The sequence below is a fragment of the Haliotis rubra genome, unplaced genomic scaffold (assembly GCF_003918875.1).
Source record: "Haliotis rubra isolate DU_JTF1 unplaced genomic scaffold, ASM391887v1 Scf427, whole genome shotgun sequence".
NCBI classification, from domain to species: domain Eukaryota; kingdom Metazoa; phylum Mollusca; class Gastropoda; order Lepetellida; family Haliotidae; genus Haliotis; species Haliotis rubra.
Genome location: NW_025767110.1, coordinates 544,615 through 563,396, shown reverse-complemented (window position 1 = coordinate 563,396; position 18,782 = coordinate 544,615). Strand labels below are relative to the sequence as shown.

General features: G+C 37.0%; 2 protein-coding genes across 3 annotated transcripts in view; one reads left to right on the top strand and one right to left on the bottom strand.

The window, feature by feature from the left end:
• Positions 1 to 2,040, bottom strand: part of LOC124288849 (TBC1 domain family member 15-like) — a 32,991-nt gene extending 30,951 nt beyond the window's left edge. For both annotated transcript variants that reach the window (XM_046725409.1, XM_046725408.1), the window contains exon 1: positions 1,956 to 2,040. In XM_046725409.1, the coding sequence (XP_046581365.1) occupies positions 1,956 to 1,976 (21 nt within the window). In that variant the 5' untranslated portion in view covers positions 1,977 to 2,040. The remainder of the gene's footprint in view (positions 1 to 1,955) is intronic.
• A 215-nt stretch (positions 2,041 to 2,255) lies between these two features.
• LOC124288839 (ras-related protein Rab-21-like) lies at positions 2,256 to 17,603 on the top strand. The gene is made up of 6 exons (XM_046725394.1): positions 2,256 to 2,570; positions 3,765 to 3,824; positions 7,804 to 7,911; positions 12,437 to 12,555; positions 14,018 to 14,106; positions 14,726 to 17,603. Exons 1-6 carry the CDS (start codon positions 2,433 to 2,435, stop codon positions 14,848 to 14,850), a joined length of 639 nt encoding a protein of 212 aa, XP_046581350.1. The 5' UTR covers positions 2,256 to 2,432; the 3' UTR covers positions 14,851 to 17,603.
• Positions 17,604 to 18,782: the final 1,179 nt, after the last annotated feature.

Sequence of the window (18,782 nt, the reverse complement as noted above, 5' to 3'; positions counted from 1 at the left end):
TCTTGCACTTTTGAATGTTGTACGATTTACCAATAAATGGTGAAATCCCCTGACAATTTCAGTGCTATTTCAGCCTGATCCTTGCACAGCATGTACATAACATACATAAATGATGGTGGATGTCATCTACATATGGTCAGCACGCTGTTACACTATACTTAAAACTGCTGTTTAAAAGGCATAGAATAGATCTAGCTCATTAACATTGATTTTCTGGTTTAGTGTAAGGTTTAGCATTGATTATCCCCAATTCTGTCCTAAGGTTTTTTTTACTTCCCTTTCCAATTAAGCACCCAATACAATCTTTAAGGTGGATTCACACAGGTCGGCCCGTTAAATCGATATGCTGAATTCGACCGAGATCGCCTGAGTGATAAATCAAATTCAACAAATGGTACAAATTGGCCGCTCTAACCACGTTGATTGTGTCACGAGTGTGCAGAGCCTGTTCTAGTTATTCGGTAAGTTGGATGTGATATGACCAATCAAATTGCGTTTTGGTGTTATGTGGTTAAAGTTTCCATACAAGCATGAAACATGGCTTAATCTGCTTCAAAGTCACCACCATGGAAACAAAATACCAAAAGATATTACGAGATTGACACTAATATCTGCAGATCGAATCATATGAGAGGTGGCCAATTGATTAGTCGATGTTCGTTACAACCACCAAACAAGTTGTACAATGTATGGAAATCTTTACGATGTGCCGACCTGTGTGAGATGCACGTAAGATGTGAACAAAATACCACAAGATATTACGAGATTGACACTAATATCTGCAGATCGAATCATATGAGAGGTGGCCAATTGATTAGTCGATGTTCGTTACAACCACCGAACAAGTTGTACAATGTATGGAAATCATTACGATGTGCCGACCTGTGTGAGATGCACCAGGGTTGAGAACACCTTGCAAATCAAACACAACTATACAATCCTTCAGGTTACTGGGATATGTCCGGTTCTGTGTTATCTTAAATCATGCATGAGATACTTTCAGAGTGTGATATTATACCCCTTACATCATGCCCCATTCAATTTTCAAACTAAAAACATTGAGCTCTGAACAGGTAAGCCATCAATGCAAGCACTGCACAGGGTAAACTGTCTTCAGTCTTGTCTTCTATTGAATGCAAATTGAAGAGAAAGACTGTGTGTGTTTTTATTCAGATAAGGTATCACTTGATTAGCCAGTGTTTATCAAATAAAGAAAACCACATTAATATACCTCAGTCATATGACTCATATGAAGTCGATCACTCTCCTATTCCGAGTATCTTGCAGCTATCCTAGAAATTCTGTCATATCTTACACAGTCCATTTATCATGTGTTTATGTGTTTTTCAAAAGTTACATTTTGTTTGAGACATTACATTTAGATAAATATATACCATATAATGTTTAGGTCTCTTTGAGAAAATATCATTACCATACAACCTGAGACTACAATTATAACACCCATAAAGTATTCCACATTAAGGATGTATAAACTTCATTAGCTACCCCGTTTAGCTTCAAGCTGACATTAAAAGTAGTGTATTTGGTAAAGTGCAATACTCACAAACAACACTACCAACAAGGCTAAACAATGACTCACATGCACAAATGTATATGATTAATGTTTGGACAAATGTTTTCTATTTCCTGAATATGTTTAAAGATTATATTGTGATTGCATATTCTTAAAGTCTGGGTCACCTAAATGGAGACGAGTAACTACAACTTTAACATCAGCTTAATATAATGTATGTGTCAGTTGTTTAGTCCTGGTGGAACTCCAGACGATGTCTAGGGTTGAACTTGAAGTCATGACAGTGACTGAGATGACGAGCAGGTGCTAGGTTAGCAGTTTTTCTCAATGATCCTTCAGTTATTATCCAATTAAGATTCTTTAACATGTCAGTACAGAGCATTAATGTGAGTAAGTCTTGATTTTTGTATCTGAATTTTACCTGGTCCTTATGCGAAGCCATATCCTATAATTTCAATGAGCGAGCAATTTGTTGACGGTCTTTCGCGTGACGAGTTGTTGTGAATATTGAATGACGTCATCACTTCCACTTCCGCCAAGCCCCATGCACCAAATATCAACACATGATAATCGATAATGTTATGGTTATGTACGCCACATTATGAATGAAGAGATGTCAGTGGTACACATGTTTAGATATCTATGTTACAATTAGTGCTGATACATACAATACAACATCCTTTTGGGCGTAAGCGATGTCTTTCATGGTCTCGTGACGGTGTGACGTCATGCATTGGGAGCCATTTTCCGGAAAATGTCAATAACTTGTCCAGAGTGTTCTGCTTCAACATCAAGGAAGCTCTTCACATAAACTTTCTCGTCATCGTGATTTTCTTGTAACCACATGCTGAGAGTTTGAATTATTTGATATTATATCTAATACCCTCAAACTGGTGATATGGCAGGTGTAAGTGGGGGAGGTAGGGGTTACAACTTCAAAGTTGTCCTTCTGGGAGAGGGATGTGTCGGAAAAACCTCGCTTGTACTGAGATATGTAGAAAACAAATTCAACGATAAGCACATCACAACGTTACAGGTAACTATTTGTTTTATCATACATCAACTGTGTCGTATTTTTAGAAGGAATCTCTTGGCATGGATCATTGCTCTTAACCATGTTAACAGTTTATCAATCACTGGATTGTCTGGTCAAAACTCATTTATGTAACTTGTAAGGCCACAGTGACCTAGCTTCAGTATTGCTGAATGTGGTATTAAACAACAAATACACTCACACATATCCACAGTTATTGTCAGAATCACATACTGTAGTTACGAACATTTCTTTGCAGGCCAAAATTGATGTGCACATTATGATTATCATAGGATCTTTTATTATCTCGGTAGTTAATTTTGTCGCTATCAGGATTATGAACACCTACTGACACTTGGCATTTTATAAAAAAAATAATTCATCGACTGATGTTTAATTTTTATTTCTGTCGCAAATAATGTGCAACTTGTTCATTACGATCATCATGTTTTTACCAAAACATCTTAAACTTCCATTCAACTGTATACAAGGTAACAATAATGTAACAAAATAATTTTTTGCCGCCATAAAACGTGCCATACAATTTGCTGCAGTGTGCAGGGTGAAGTGACACAATACATCACTTTCTGTTATATTAGGATGGAAAATATGCAAATTACCTTATTAATATTATCATTGTCGCAGGATTACTCTTGATTCATGCAAGATGCAATGGCGGTAAGGGTCATACTAGTTTCAAAATGTTCCAGAACTTACTGCAAAGATAAATGCTTAAATATTTCTATGATGAGACATGGCATTCCAGTGAAATAAATCACTTTTTCAAGAGTGATGAACTTGCATATGTAAACAGCCAATACAGAGCATGGTGTTTCTGCCTTCCCCATGTTTTCATGTGCCGTGATAATAGAGAGACTGTGATAATAAGAGAGTTCCAGCATACATTCTTCAGTTTGCTTAAATACATGGATATTGATTGTTATTCTAGCATCTGAATTTGATAGGTATGTATTTTAACAATTAACAGTACCAAAATTGAATTCTTGACATGCCACTTTCAATCAGTAATCTGAAGCTTGATAATGTGTTTTTCAAGAAACAAGTCATGCTTAATAAGTACATTGTTAAATTCTACTGTATATGAAATTATGAACTATAACTTTGTGATTATCACTTAATGGTTCCTAAGTATATGCAAGTGCATGGTTCTTTCACTGTGTTGACATTGTATTTCAGGCATCATTTCTTAACAAGAAGCTCAACATTGGTGGAAAAAGAGTAAACCTATCAATATGGGTAAGCAGTCCTTCTTATTGACTAAATGGTGTAGTCTTGTGGTTAAAGTGTTCATCCATCATGCCAAAGACCTTGGTTTGATTCCACACATGGGTACAATGTGTGAAACCTATTTCTGTTTCTAAAAGTGTCGTAAAACCATACCCACTCTCTCATTTTGACTTGGCATCATAATAGGTTTAATATCATGTCCACTAAAAGTATGACATCAATATACTGCGGAAACTGTATGTTGTAGCTAGTGTTTTGTTCTTTTTGTGACTAACTAACCCTGGTAAAAATTCACTAGCCCAGGACATATAAACAAAAAAAGTAATAAAAGATAGTTTTATCTTTACTCTAATGTAAGCCCATTTTCCATTATTAACTAACCCCATATGTCAGCTGTTTGGCTTTCCCACTGTATGTAACCCATCAGTTTGCAAAACCTGTTTATTATCAATGAGTCCTGGGTGAGCTCATCTGACCAGTAACTGTAGTCATTCATAAGAAGATTAGAGTCCTATTAGATTTTTAATTTATTCTTGATATTGCATCATAACATCTGCCACACTTTCATGTATATTTCCTTTTAAGAAAACAAAAAATAGTTGAATAGTTCACATCTTGGGGTTAAGATGGGTGAGCTATCTAAGGCACTGTGCTAATAAGCAAAAGGTGCCCGGATCGATCCCCACTTGTGACCGGGTGTAAAAACCTTGGAATTAACATTACTTGCATGCTCTTTCAGTGTTGTCACAACCCTTAGTGTGCAGTACACAACCCTGTGCTCTAGTGGTGGTCCGATTACTTGAACTAATCGAAGATTGGTCACAGTGACTAAACGACCAAGCAATTGATCATGATTTCTCATATGATAATCAAACACAAACATTTCTGGAACACTTTTTGCATTAACAATATTTTTCACAAGGTTGGTTTTGTCTGTTACAGTTCATGAGCACTACAAGCTCGTTCCAAGTCATGATTGAATTTATCTTAAAGACCCCAAGAAATCTATGTTCCTAACATATTAGTCATCCTTTAAAGATGTGCTTTGATAAAACAAACCCCAAGAACTACAGGATTTTTTCTTTGTTTTGGTGCAAACAAAAATAAACAGGAAAACTTTAGAAATGACGCTGACCAATTATTTTCTATGATTGATTGGTTGTAATGAACCAAATCTTAAACACAAGAGCCCAGCATATAAATGCTGCAGTACAAGACATAACAAGATCTGTTACAGCATGTAGTAACTTCCCCTTGTATGCACACTACTTAACTGTGAGTTTGTTGTGCCAATCGCAATTTGGTCAATGAAACTATGTGATGAAACATCACTAGACATGATGATTTACAAATTCTATGGTATGTGTACTGAATGCCAAACAATGTTTGATATATGCAGTTTTAGATTATGTGTGTATTTGTCTTGTAACATAGTTGGGCATAGCGATCAGTTGTTGTACAGTTTCTCCCAATATATTGGTGAAGCAGTTTTAAAAATACTTTTCGTGTCCAATATCATAATTTAAAGGAAAATATCATACAGTGGTGTCTGTAATGACTAAGCCCCCACTTTGGATGTTCGTTTCAAGGACAGTTTGTGGTTAGTTGATGCAATTTGCCTATCTGTTCACACAGTTACGCCATAATTATGGTAAAAGATACTGAATGAAATCTTGAATAAAATTACAATGGGCAAGCTTATGGCCAGGGAGGGTAATAACCATGATGACTGCATTACAGCAGTAACTTACATACTCTAGTACAGATTGTTTTGACATGCTACCTTCTGTATATAAGATAATGTATTCAGGTTGTGAAACAAATCAAAGCTTGTATGCATGTATTATTGGCACACTGGTAGTCAAATGGTAGTTAAAAATGGTAGATATTCAACATGTTATGTCAAAAGCAATATATGTCAGGGACAGAATTGCAATTTTTTTAAGGGTGCCATTGAGCTCCAGACAGATAATTTAGGTGTGCCTTTGTGAAAATATGTGTGCCCATACCTTTTGATGATCCAGCTACACTTAAAACATCACAACATTTATGTCATTTCAATTTTTTTTACATAAATTTGTAAACATCATGTAAACCTGTAAATTTGAGAGATGGATTTCCTATATACTATCAAGACTGCAAGAGTAGTTCCGCTTCATCTGTCCTGGACTAACCCACAAACTATGTTATCATCCACAACAGGATTTCCTGTTATGCCCTCTGGCTTTCAAAATGGTCACACCAATGTTCAGCTATGAGATTGAGAATGCAACCGATAAACAGTTTGATGGGGTGCAAAAATAGGTATTAAATCATTTCAGTTAATCAGATGTATCGCATTTTCCCTATATAAATCATGTGCCATGAGGGCACATTGTAAATATTTCATCCACACCATTTCAGTTTTGACTACAAGGGCACACAAATTAAGCACTATTTCAATCCATGCATGTATCGTGTAGTATTTTCAGATGTTTTCATGATCACAACTTTTATGATCATTGTTTTGTATTGACATTGTAAAATTATGTCAAGAAAATGTGCTGATTAACCATGCTAACATTAAGAAGTGACAAATATGCATCTAATATGGACATAAAACTGGTTAACTAGCTGGTAAGCATGAATATATTTTTGTTTGCTCTTGATAGTAAACACTGGTTAACATGAAGATTGAATTTATCATGTTGTGCTTATCAAGGAATACATCCAGGGAGGCCCTTAAAAAAGTGGGGGAACAAACAAAGAAAGGAAAAGCTACCTGCCCTCCCAATTCTTTTCAAAAGCCATTGTGTGAGAACCAGTTTTTAAAATGTTTTGAGAATTGTTTTTCAGGATCATAGTTGGCCAAAAGATTGAGAACATTTCCACTTGCCTGGGGCTAATGGGCAAGAGTTAATTTCAGACACTAAAGGTGTAATCAGATCCAGCGAAGGACAAAGTTTGAAGGGACACACAGATTACAGTACCACATAGAAATTAGTTGGCATTTTATCCATGTGTCAAAAAGATGCTCATAGAATTATCAGCCATACAATATGGAATGTGTGTTTTGGCCCTTACATTGCCATTTCTTCATGTATCATTATTAAATTAAGAATTGAGAAAAGCATATTGGCCTGTGTCCAGTCACAGACAACACTGATTATTTTCAGGGATTAAAAAAAATATTCATTATCCCCCGCAACGCGCTTTGCTGGGGATATTAAAATGGACTCCGATCCGTCTGTGCACATTTGTCTTTTCCGGAGCAGAACTCTAAAACCGTTCAATATTTCTTCACCAAACTTAGCACATAGATAGATCTGGTGGTGTACTTGTGCCTTTTGGTAGTTTCGGAATTCTGAATAAAATATTTTTGGCGTTTCCATGGCAACAAGTTTGACTTAGCCGGAAATTGGTGGTAGTGCTCATTTCTGGAGCAGAACTCTAAAACCGTTCACTATTTCTTCACCAAACTTGGCACATATATTGGTCTGGTGGTGTACTGCTTCCTCTTTGGTAGTTTTGGAATTCTGAAGAAAATATTATTGGCGTTTCCATGGCAACAAGTTTGACTAAAACAGAAATTAGTGGTAGTGCACTTTTCCGGAGCAGAACTCTAAAACCGTTCAATGTTTCTTCACCAAACTTGGCACATACATAGATCTGGTGGTGTACTGGTGCCTTTTGGTAGTTTTGGATTTCTGAATAAAGTATTTTTGGCATTTCCATGGCAACAAGTTTGACATAGACTGAAATAGGTGATAGTGCTCCTTTCTAGAGCAGAACTTTAAAAAACCTTTCAATACACTCCTTCCACTTTTCTATATACACACCTAAATATTTGACATAATCGTAACTCGTAGACATAATCATGAAGAGTATTTTGCCATTGCGGGGGATATTGATGACTTTGTCTTCTTGTTTTCATTGGACTTGCAGTAGGTGTTCTTGTTGACACTTTATGTGCTTTATGGTAATCAATATTTATGTTCCACGTCTTCAGGACACTGCTGGTCAGGAGAGGTTTCATGCACTGGGACCTATCTATTACAGAGACAGTAATGGAGCCATCCTTGTCTATGACATCACAGATGAAGATTCCTTTCAGAAGGTTAGTACTATTTTTTGCTGCTGCTGTTACTAGTACTACTGCTATAATTATATTGCACTAGTTCTTCACACCCCATGCTCAAAGACCACCCACGTTTCAGGATAGGGGTTCACGGTTTGCTCTTAACTTGGTTATTAGATTCACAATGAGAGTAGTGCTGGAAGTGATATGTTTCAAGACCAGATTTAGTTTAGGTATCATTAGCAGGTTTTCCTCCTGTTTATGTACATTTGTCCAGACTTGCAAAATAGCTCTTTTATTTTATTCATTTAAATGCCCTGCATCAGGTATATAGCAGTCGGTATCTAAACCTGCAAATCATGTAGAAATGCTTGTGGCCAAAATAAAGGTATTTTTATTGAAGGGGTATTTGTTTAATTCATATATTGTGTTGACCAGATATATATTTACTGGACTGTAGTGTTATCTTTGTTCCACTTTGTTGAATATGTTATGTATTATTATCACTCGCCGCACGTTTAACTCAAATCGGGGAATATAGTATTAGGCTCCGTCCGTCTGCCGTACGTACTCACGAACGAATTGGAATATCTTAAGAACCGTCCACTAGATTCTTTTCATATTTGGTACCTAGGTTTACCACAGTATAAGAAACGTCCAAGTCAGGTTTAGTGACCTTGACCTTCATTTCAAGGTCACAAGGGGACTTTAACGTTTTACCTGCATGTTAAGCTATCTCAAGAACCATTACACTGGATTTTTTTTCATATTCAACACCAAGCCCAGTCGATTTTGGTGACCTTCACATAATTTTCAAGGTCATGGCGACACTTTGAAGATTTCAGCATGTAAACCTGTATGTTAAGCCATCTGAAGAACCGTTCACTGGATTTTCTTCATATTTGACACCAAGCTTTATCTAGGGAAGGCGCAGGCAATTTTGGTGACCTTCACTAAATTTTCATGGTCACAGAGACACGTTGAAGATTTCAGCTTATTAACCTGCATGTTATGCTTGTCAGCAAGATACCTCAAGGACCATTCACCGTAGTTTCTTCATATTTGACACCAAGCTTCATCCAGGGAAGGCGCAGGGCCCAGTCGATTTTGGTGACCTTCACTTAATTTTCATGGTCACAGAGACACTTTGAATGTTTCAGCATGTTAAATTGCATGTTAAGATAGTCAGCAAGATATCGCAAAAAATATTCACTGGATTTTTTTCAATTTTGACACCAAGCTTCATCTAGGGAAGGCCCAGGGGCCAGTCAATTGTGGTGACCTTCACATACTTTTCAGGGTCATGACGACACTTTGAAGATTTCAGCATGTTAACCTGAATTGTCAGCAACATATTTCACGAACGGTTCACTGGATTTCTTCATAGACTTTCAAGACTTCCCATGAATATTTTTCAATAAGCAATTTCTTTAGTACTATTTTTGCATATTTCTTACACTATCAGTGTTCCCGGTGGTTTGGAAAATTACCGGCCGCTTATGCCGATAGGGTCTGAAAATTACGGCTGAACTAGTTTTTATCCGGAGAGACAAAGTAATCAGTATTCATAATGATATATAGTGAAGCCTCGTTAACCGGACGGTTGCGTTTCTCAGCAAATTCGTCCAGATTGCGAATAGACCGGACTACTGAATCAAGACCCAAGTTCAAGCAAGAGTTGCTTCCCTTACTATTACAAAAACGACACGAATCTGGATAAAACAAATAAGCATTTAATGTAAAGCTTATAAAACGATGAATAGCAAGTACAACAATAATATAGTCATAGCAAAAGGGGTCTTTCATTGTTGTTTATGTTCGTTTAACCTTCCTCATTTAATTCATCACATCAATAATTTTACCGAGTGGCATCCGCATGTTGATCCGATGTGTCTCATCACATCCTTCCTCAGCACAGGTGAGGTAATGTCTAACAAGCGATCTATTGTAGTATGCCTTGAATGTCCGAATTATTCCTGCATCCATCGGTTGAATATGAGATGTGGTATTTGGTCACATTTTGCAAAGTTAGCGTTGTCGAGAAGCAAAATCACTTTAAGTCCACGTGACCGCATCTGTCTGTCAAAGTACATTAACCAATCACAAAACAGCTCACTTGTCATCCATGCCTTTGTATTGAGGTGTCAATCAAAGTGTAAATGTACGGCATCTTCAGTCGGGAGCTTTTAATGTCTAATTTAAACAACAACCCTTAATAGACATTTCTCAAAAGTTAACAAGAGTTCATCTTGTCAACTCCATGACACCGAGTTTTTATTGTTTATGGCCAGTTAAGTAAACATCGCCGGGGTTGTTGTTATGGTTCGTGAACACGACTTACAGCATCCGGACTGTGAAGCAATTTACTGTTTATTTTACTGATTGGTGACAGCTACTTACCGTCCGGTTCTGGAAACCGAATTTCCGGATTATCGAGGCAAATTAAATAGGCATAGATTGGTAACAAGCTAAAATCGTCCGGGAGCCCGAGACATCCGGATTATCGGGGCTTCACTGTACTGTTAATAAATGTGTTGAAAAGTGTGCTGTGTGTTGCTTGTTTTTCGAGAATATGTTCATTAGACCTACATTACAATTATCGATTCGATGCCATGCTGAGACAGAAAATGAAAGCGATCCAGCTAAATTCAATAAATGTGTTCAGAATGTCATTAAATAAATTGAATAAACTGATGAATAAAATCAACAACAGCATTCATAAAAGTTGTCAAGCGTACCTATAAATTACTATTTCCATCTTTTTGTGCGATCATGTAATGTAAGTCAAATCACTGACAAGTGACATCTCGGCTTTTGCCGCCTCAATCTTCATGCTCGGACATGCTATTTAATGCAGAAATACATGCATGAAGCATATTTGTCACAGGTCATCACATAGCAGGATACGTCCAATAAATTCCGTAATTTATGTATAGGTAGCGATTGCTTGCTTAATGCGTTCAGAATACCATTATTTTACCCAAAACTTTCGTCTAAATCTAAAAGTTTTCGTTTACGAGGACAGTATACATTGCTGTAATATGATTGGCTGCCTTGGCTCACGTGCCTGATTTTAACCAATCACGATCCCTATAGCAGACTGTGGCGAAAAAGCATCATTAGAAACCAATCTTTATCCAATAAAACCGCTTCTTTACAACTGTGAAAATACTCTCGCCAAGGGTACAGTGATATATTGTTGATGTTCAGACCTGCCATCAAGCGAATCGCCTCGCATGTTATTCATACGAAGCTTCAACAACGGAGGTATTTTCCACTGTTGTCATGTTAGCAGAAAGTTAGTGGAATCCCACTGAAATCGGGAAATGGGCGACCATACATATTATTTAAGATATCTTTATATAATAATTTTCCCATTATGTAAATATGAAAATATAAAAGAAAAAGGCACGGGGGTGTTATGACATGTCACAAAATGGAAAAAACATCACCATATATTTCTGTACCCTTAACCACTAGTGGTGTTCCGATTAATTAAAATAATCGAAGATTGGTCGCAGTGACCAAACGACCAAGCAATTGATCGCATTTTCTCATAATCGAACATAAACGATTTTGGAACTGCTGTTTAGTCTTTGCAACACTTGACAATGGAACATATCTAAGAAGTTGTCAGGGCCTGAAAACGTGTTTAATTCTTAGAAAACTCACTTCACTAACTGAAAAGTCATGACTGAATATTTCTCTAAGACTCCAGGAAGTTTATGTTCATGATATATTAGTCATCACTTTAAAGTAGCAAGTTGCATCATGTTATACATATCAGCAGTAACAACTTGGATAGGAAAGTCTGGAAAAATGATGCTAACCAATTTCTTTCGATGATTGTTCGTTTGTAATGAAGCAATCATCAGTTGTGAAATTTCAACCAATTCCCAACACTATTAACCACTGGATTAGATGTTTGACTTTCATTTTGCTTCTTATTTCTCCCGAAAAGAACCCTGTCAGTGTACACTGTTTTTTACAACTGGAATCCATATTTTTCACTATGCGCGTAAAGATTACCATGTGGTGCAGCTATAAATAGATAGCAGGAAGGACAGTGTCATGTGGGAATGTCTTTATCAGCCAATCACATGGCATGGCTTGATCTGCATATGCGCAGTGTGCTAGAGTCTATATTTAGATGTGCCAAGACGTTGTTAACTGCAATTTTATTAAATTTACCGATAAAAGGCGACTTTAAGCAATACAAAATTTACCGACGGCAGTTGAAAATACTGGATCATCACAATATTTATCGGTAAAAAACCGGTAATTACCGGAGAACGGGAACACTGACTATGACATTCATGTCAAGGTCAAAGTCAGTCTTGAAAATATGTGTGTGTTTGAACAACTAAGGAGCAAGATATCAAGAGAGGTTGACTGGTCATGTTTTTGTTGACATTTAACATCATCTTAAACTTTCATTACTTTATAAGTTTGATTTGATCATTTGCGGCGCGGGGATTATGTCACCTTAGTGACAATGCTTGTGTTTAAATATGTTACATAGGGCTTAGTAGAGAAGTTTTATGTGAGAGTGTTTTTTCTGCAGGTTAAGAACTGGGTGAAGGAACTGCGCCGAATGCTTGGAAATGATGTTTCTCTTTGTATAGCTGGCAACAAGACAGACTTAGAGAAGGAGCGACATGTTCCTGTTGCGGATGCCGAGGCGTGAGTTAATCAACCTAATTATTCGCTGGTTCCAGAGTAAAATCCTTCTACCCATGCTTATGTATCGTTGCAGTGGTTATTCAAATTGTGGTATACTAAAGTACTGTCGGAAATAGAAAAATACTGTTTTTTCGCATTGATATCTACAATTTATGTAGTTAATATGTGTAAGTGTGAAATTTGTTAAACTAAGTTTGGCCTAACTACAGTCTCAGTGGTAGGGAGATAGGAAACGTAGAAAAAGGACTTTACTGAGGAAAGATTAGTGCAGAAATGAGAAATGCGGGTTTTTCTATTTGGAACAGGCCATGGCTTTTTGCAAATAAGTGTGCGATGATATTATATTACAAAGGACAATTTTTTTAATGTCCATTTTGAAATTAAACTTAGCTTCATTATAAACGATAGCTGACGTAAAAAATAGTAACTTTAATACTTAAACTATGAAGGATGTAGCTGCCATGGAGTCTCACTATCACTATAAAAAGAAACAGGTAGGAGGGGTCGTCTCAAAAGCAAATCCAGGACGGGTGTTGCTGACGGTGGTTGGGTTCGGGCTGGGGTATAGAGATATAAGCTGAGATAAGATAATCCTTTAGGGAAATTAAACTGGGAAGCAAACGGCATGTCATAACAATTTACAAATAATATCCAGTCCTGTCGATCTTCGGGTGGTCATGCCACCTATATATTTTGAGACATTTAATACGATGGCTGATTTAAGCTTTTCCATAGGTATAATACCCTTTTACGTATCTCAACATAAACTTTATGATCAATAGATGAGACATATTCAACACACATGAAAAAGCATAAAATATCTTTGAGATGACCCCTTGTGCTTGTAGGCAGGACGTGCATTTCATGCCAGGTGAGTCGACGGTGCCTCGTGATACCTGGCTGAGCGACCTAATTGCCATCTATTGTCCGATCTATTATTTTGAGCAGCTCTCGTATTTTTTCTAAGTTTTGCCCGATTTTACAAATAAACATGCTTTTCTGGATATACTTTTACGCATCCCACTGAATGCCCGTTAGGTTGATGTGGGTTATTTTGATATATGCTATTCGTAAATTTGTCAGTTTTAGGGATACCGAGTAACAGCCTAAAAACAAGTTTTTTCTATTTCCGACAGTACTTTAGTACAGGATACCTAGTGAATGAATCTGAATCTGTTTAACCGAGGCACAGAGGCTGTACACTGTTAGAAGAATATTTTATTTTGGTCTGCCTGCAGCTAACCTGTCCTGAAGTGCACCTGTACCTGTGTGGGTGGGTGGGGTAAAAGTTCGATCTCACTAATTTGTATAGTGGCTTGCTTTAGATTGCCCACTCATTGTTATGCCTAAAGAGAGGGCAGGTAGTAATCATGCTAAGAAATGGTGTATTTTGTTATTTCCCTCCCATATATCAACAGTATTTTTGCTTGAGAACATAAAAAATTTGATGTTCTATTTTCAGATATGCAGCATCAGTGGGTGCTAAACACTTTCACACATCAGCTAAACTCAATAAGGGTATTGAAGAGATGTTCTTGGATTTAAGTAAAGGTGAGTACATTTGCGACATGGATACATAAGTGACATTACACCAGATCAAGTATTTTGCCAAGGCAGGGAGTTATCAATTACTCCCATCTGTGAGTGTTGTTACAGTGTAAGAGCACCTACTTTTATGGAATCAATATGACTTTCTGCTTCATCAAAACCAATAGAATCTACCAAACTTCATGAATAAAACAGAATTATGTTGTTGTTGTTGTTTTTTAAAAAGATCCAAGTAGCCTGAATATGTTTTGATAATTTGTATTTGGCAATATTGATGCATTTTGTTTTTTAGGATTGTGTCCTTTTGTTTAAACAAAGAATCTGTGAAATGAAGGGATTGCACTTACAATCATAAGCCTGCTATAACTGTTTCAAAACGTAAGGATAGTTACCTTAGTTCCTCAATTTCATATTGGTACAATTTGTTCAGTCTTGAATGAAAGATGTTGATTCTGATGCCAGAAACTAAACCAGAGTTACTGTTCCTTGATATTTCCAACAATGATACATAAAAGCAATTTGTTGTTTTTTGTTTCATTTGATGCATATTTTGATGCCTTAAGTATAGTAATGTAAAAAAGAAATTGCATGAGACACGTAGTCGATTGTGTGTTTTGTGCAGGTATGATTGAGAAGTCTGGCACTGACACGTTAGGTCGAAGCAAGACAGGGACAAACACACGGAAGAGTGTAGTAGTGGTGGACGATGAACAGCCAGAGCAGAAATCAAGCAGTGGATGCTGTTGATGTGACGATGCAACGTTCACTCCCCTAGCATCACCCAGCAACAGCATGCTCATTGGTCAAGGCATCCAATCATTACTGGTTGTTCATTTGATCTTGACCTGAAACGATCACCATTCATGTTTGACTGCTTTGTGTAGATGTTGAATATTTATGATTAACATATATAGTAAGTTTTTAATTTAACAATTTATTTACTTTTGGCTTTGTATATATGCCTTTGCTTTGGCATTTACTTCAATCTACAATTATGTATCATAAGGAAGTTGATGGACAATATATGATATTGGTTCATACTATAAGAACATTTGAACAAGGATCAGTGCAGTCACAGCCAAAGCAGTCTTCCCTTGAAGTGAGCGCTGGATGTAACCAAAAACTTTCCCTGTAATTTCCCCAATCCCATTTACTACATATAATGTACATAGTTGATTGTAATATATATTTATGCATGTGAGTGTGCTGGGAACCACAGGATGTAGTGAGCATGAGCCTACAGAGCCTCATTGGTACACTGAGCGTGATTGTTAGACATTGACTTTGAAGGGTCTAGTCTGTTATGTGGCTAGTCATTCCGGCAATGTTGGCAGGAACGCCGACCTAGTGTGGAGCAGATCATTCACCATGTAAAGAGTAACAGGAATGTGAAGTAGAGTGCTTTGTAAATAGTTCTAGAGACAAGTCAGGTGCTTTGAGTTAAGGTGTACCCAGTTCGTCTGTTTGTGGAAGAGGCTTGTCAGGTAATATACATGTCCATATACAAGTTTGCAAGTCTTTATCCATCAGGGGACATGTAGATTGACATGTTTAAGGTGTAATTGTGTTCACAAAGTACAGCAGTGTAATCAGATGCCACTGTGATTAATGTCCTGGTCACATGGCGTTTTCTATTCCAGTAGAAGTGGTCTCCCTTATGTGTTGGTCTAATGATGGTATGTAGTTGTGTGTTTGTGGTTAAACCACACACTCTCTGGTATCCACTTTCTCAAGTAGAAGATACAAGCATGTTACATGGTTCCTTATTTTACGTTGGGAATTTACAACATGCCTAATGTTCTTTTTGTACTGACGACAGAATATTCTGTCTATCTGATGTGATAGAATTGCAGGAAGTATATGTCATGTGAGAACTAAATGCTAACACTGTATGGTTTCAGTCAGCTCTTGCATCAAATGTCTGAACCTTTTGGCAACTCTCTTTTGTCACTGACTCTGTGGTTAATCACATCTGTTTTACAGTGCACTATTTGTGTGAATATTTACACTTGTATATTCATTCTTATAATTTATCTGTATATAATCAGGATAATGTAGCTGTAACCATGGTAACAGTCTATATGATGTTTTCAATGCTCTTGTTTCAGTCCTGATTAGGTTAATCCCTGGTTTGATATGCACAGTTATGAAAAATAACTGTTTTTGAATGATGTGAAATTGTGGTTTTTGAAAAGGAATCTCCTTTCACTCTGAAATATAGACTAACTTGTTAAACAATTCATGTAAGAAATACATTCTGATAATATCAAATTTGAAGTAAGAGGTTAATGAATACACATCCTTTTTGCTGTACATAATTACACTGTTTAGCTTAGGGTGTTATGACTTCATCTGAAAATATCTTATCCAATTGTTACTTCTGTGTTTTCCACCTATTGTGAATGTGATACTTGTGTTTGTAGTTGTTTCTTATGTAGGAATTTAAATGTGTTGTTAATGAAACATTTTTTTTGTGCTCATCAAAATCATGACTGCCAGATCTTTGTTCAGCGAGACATGTCGAGCTGTCTCTTCCCGTGAATATAGGATTTCCAGTTGTCTGGTTATTACTAATGAATTGTGTTCATTTGTCAAAATCAAAAGCTGGGATAACTAATGATAAATGTGTGTCTTTATGAGCACAGTGTGTGCTTTGATATTATGGGTAAGTTAATACTCTTCAAGCGTATCCCTGTTGGCTATAGTTAAGATGGTAGCATGATGTGTCCCAAGTTATTCAGGCTGACCATGATTTACCTACACATGTAGCAGTAATGTTGAGTAGATGGGTGTAAGTTGGTGTAACAATACAGTATCATTTGATGGTACAAGCCTGTCCATTCTAAACAGGATTCTGGCATCTTGTGGAGAATTTTCGAGACCCATATCATGATACAAATTATTCATTCATTTTCATGACGACTATGAGTTGCAGGTTAGCTTTGTCTTGATACTGAATTAACCAACAAAGTACACATTTTGGGTTGAGAATACAATATCCTTGTTAAATAACAATTGTTTTGTTGTAAGTGCAGACAGTATGTAACAGTCTCTTGCCCATTGTATTGTTGCACCTCTCACTGTCTTGTCTCAAAAGAAGTTAGGGGGGATAACATCAGCAGTGTTTGGTTCAGAACAAAGCCATGTGCTTTCATACTGTATTTATTGTGTATGTATAGATTCAGTAGCCATGTACAGGTCTAGATGTGCACAGTGCTTTTACTCCAAATCAGATATTGTGCATTTCTTTACTAAGATCAAAATCATCTGAAATGTTGATACTTGGTGACATGAGAAAAGCCAGCTTCTTAAAACACTAGACTGTGGAAAATGTATATCACTGAAGTGTTAGGATTGTGAACAGATAGTCCCTTGAGACCTGTAAATGTCTGCGTTTTGTGGACATGTGGTGGGATTATGTAACTGAAGATGGATATATCACAGACAATGTATATTTGTAAACCTTGTGATCATGTCATCAATAAATGATTCAACATGTACATATCTTGTTTCATTGTCTCTTTCATCCTGGGGGATGGGTTGCATCCCTTGTTATGCTTATGTGTTCCGAAAACCTATAACTCTTATGCATTATATATGTCCTTGATCTTTGTTTCATGATTGCCATGTCCCTCCCTGTAATATTTCTTGAATTTGCTTAAAGCGGCATAAACCATACTCAGTCAGTCGGTCATGATTGCCTTAAATCTGGTATTCACACAAGCCTAAGTCATCTTCAGTGTCAACTACAGACGACCAGTTGTCAAGATAATTATACCACCAATAAGCATCTAGTTCTTGTCAAGGCAGGCAGTTAATCTCAGTTCGATTTGGAACCAAGATTAAGATTACTTGATATAAAGTCAACTTTCAACACTTGCTGATACGCATGCAAGTATATGTACTAGTAAGGCCTTTGCTCGAGCCACAAACATGGCGTCCCGGTCTCTCATCCAACTTATATAAGTCATGGGCTGAATTCCAATTTATGGTGGACCATCACAAAGCTTGCTGGAGATGTAGGGAGAACCCTTTCCCGAAGAAACTGGTTCCAAATTGTGATCCTCTAACCATGTCTACCCCTTCAAGAAAATGGCAGAAGTAATTTCGTCTCAATCTGCAGCTACAGAAAATCTTCATAAAATAATAAGGTATGCGCTTACCTCCTACTTTACACATGCCAACAACAGCCGTCTTGACATCTGGAATCCTGCCCACATAAGGTAAAGAGTTGTACTTGCCGTAATGCTACGAAAACGTCTTGATTCCTGTCTGCATTGCTTGATGTCCCTGTTTGATCTGATCGTGCTAGTGTTTCATACCTAATAATGTTATGAGTGTCCGCATTGAGTAGCATGCAGCCCTGTCACCAGACCTCATCCCTATCCAACACAGGTGAAGATCTTCTCAAACATGCTGTCCTTCAGGCAGCTCGTAAGGATCTCGGAAGTTCTATTACTGAAGAGTCGAACAATACCTTGGTAACACGTATTGGGAGTATGAGGGGACGCATAGTCTTGTTTTGATTTGACAGGCACATGACGACAATTTTTGTTTATTAACCTGTCTTCACACAATATATGCTCATTCGTTTTCGACTGATTCACAAAATTTGGCATATTGAAAAGTGGTAACCTTTAGCAAACGTTAAACTGTATGATATATATATTCTTGCAGTA

Bases quoted from the DNA above. Each gene is read 5' to 3' on its own strand.
- LOC124288839 (XM_046725394.1), top strand. From the start codon at position 2,433: ATGGCAGGTGTAAGTGGGGGAGGTAGGGGTTACAACTTCAAAGTTGTC. The intron at 3,825-7,803 runs GTAAGCAGTCCT...CCACGTCTTCAG, and splicing joins GAGTAAACCTATCAATATGG to GACACTGCTGGTCAGGAGAG. The intron at 14,107-14,725 runs GTGAGTACATTT...TGTTTTGTGCAG, and splicing joins GTTCTTGGATTTAAGTAAAG to GTATGATTGAGAAGTCTGGC.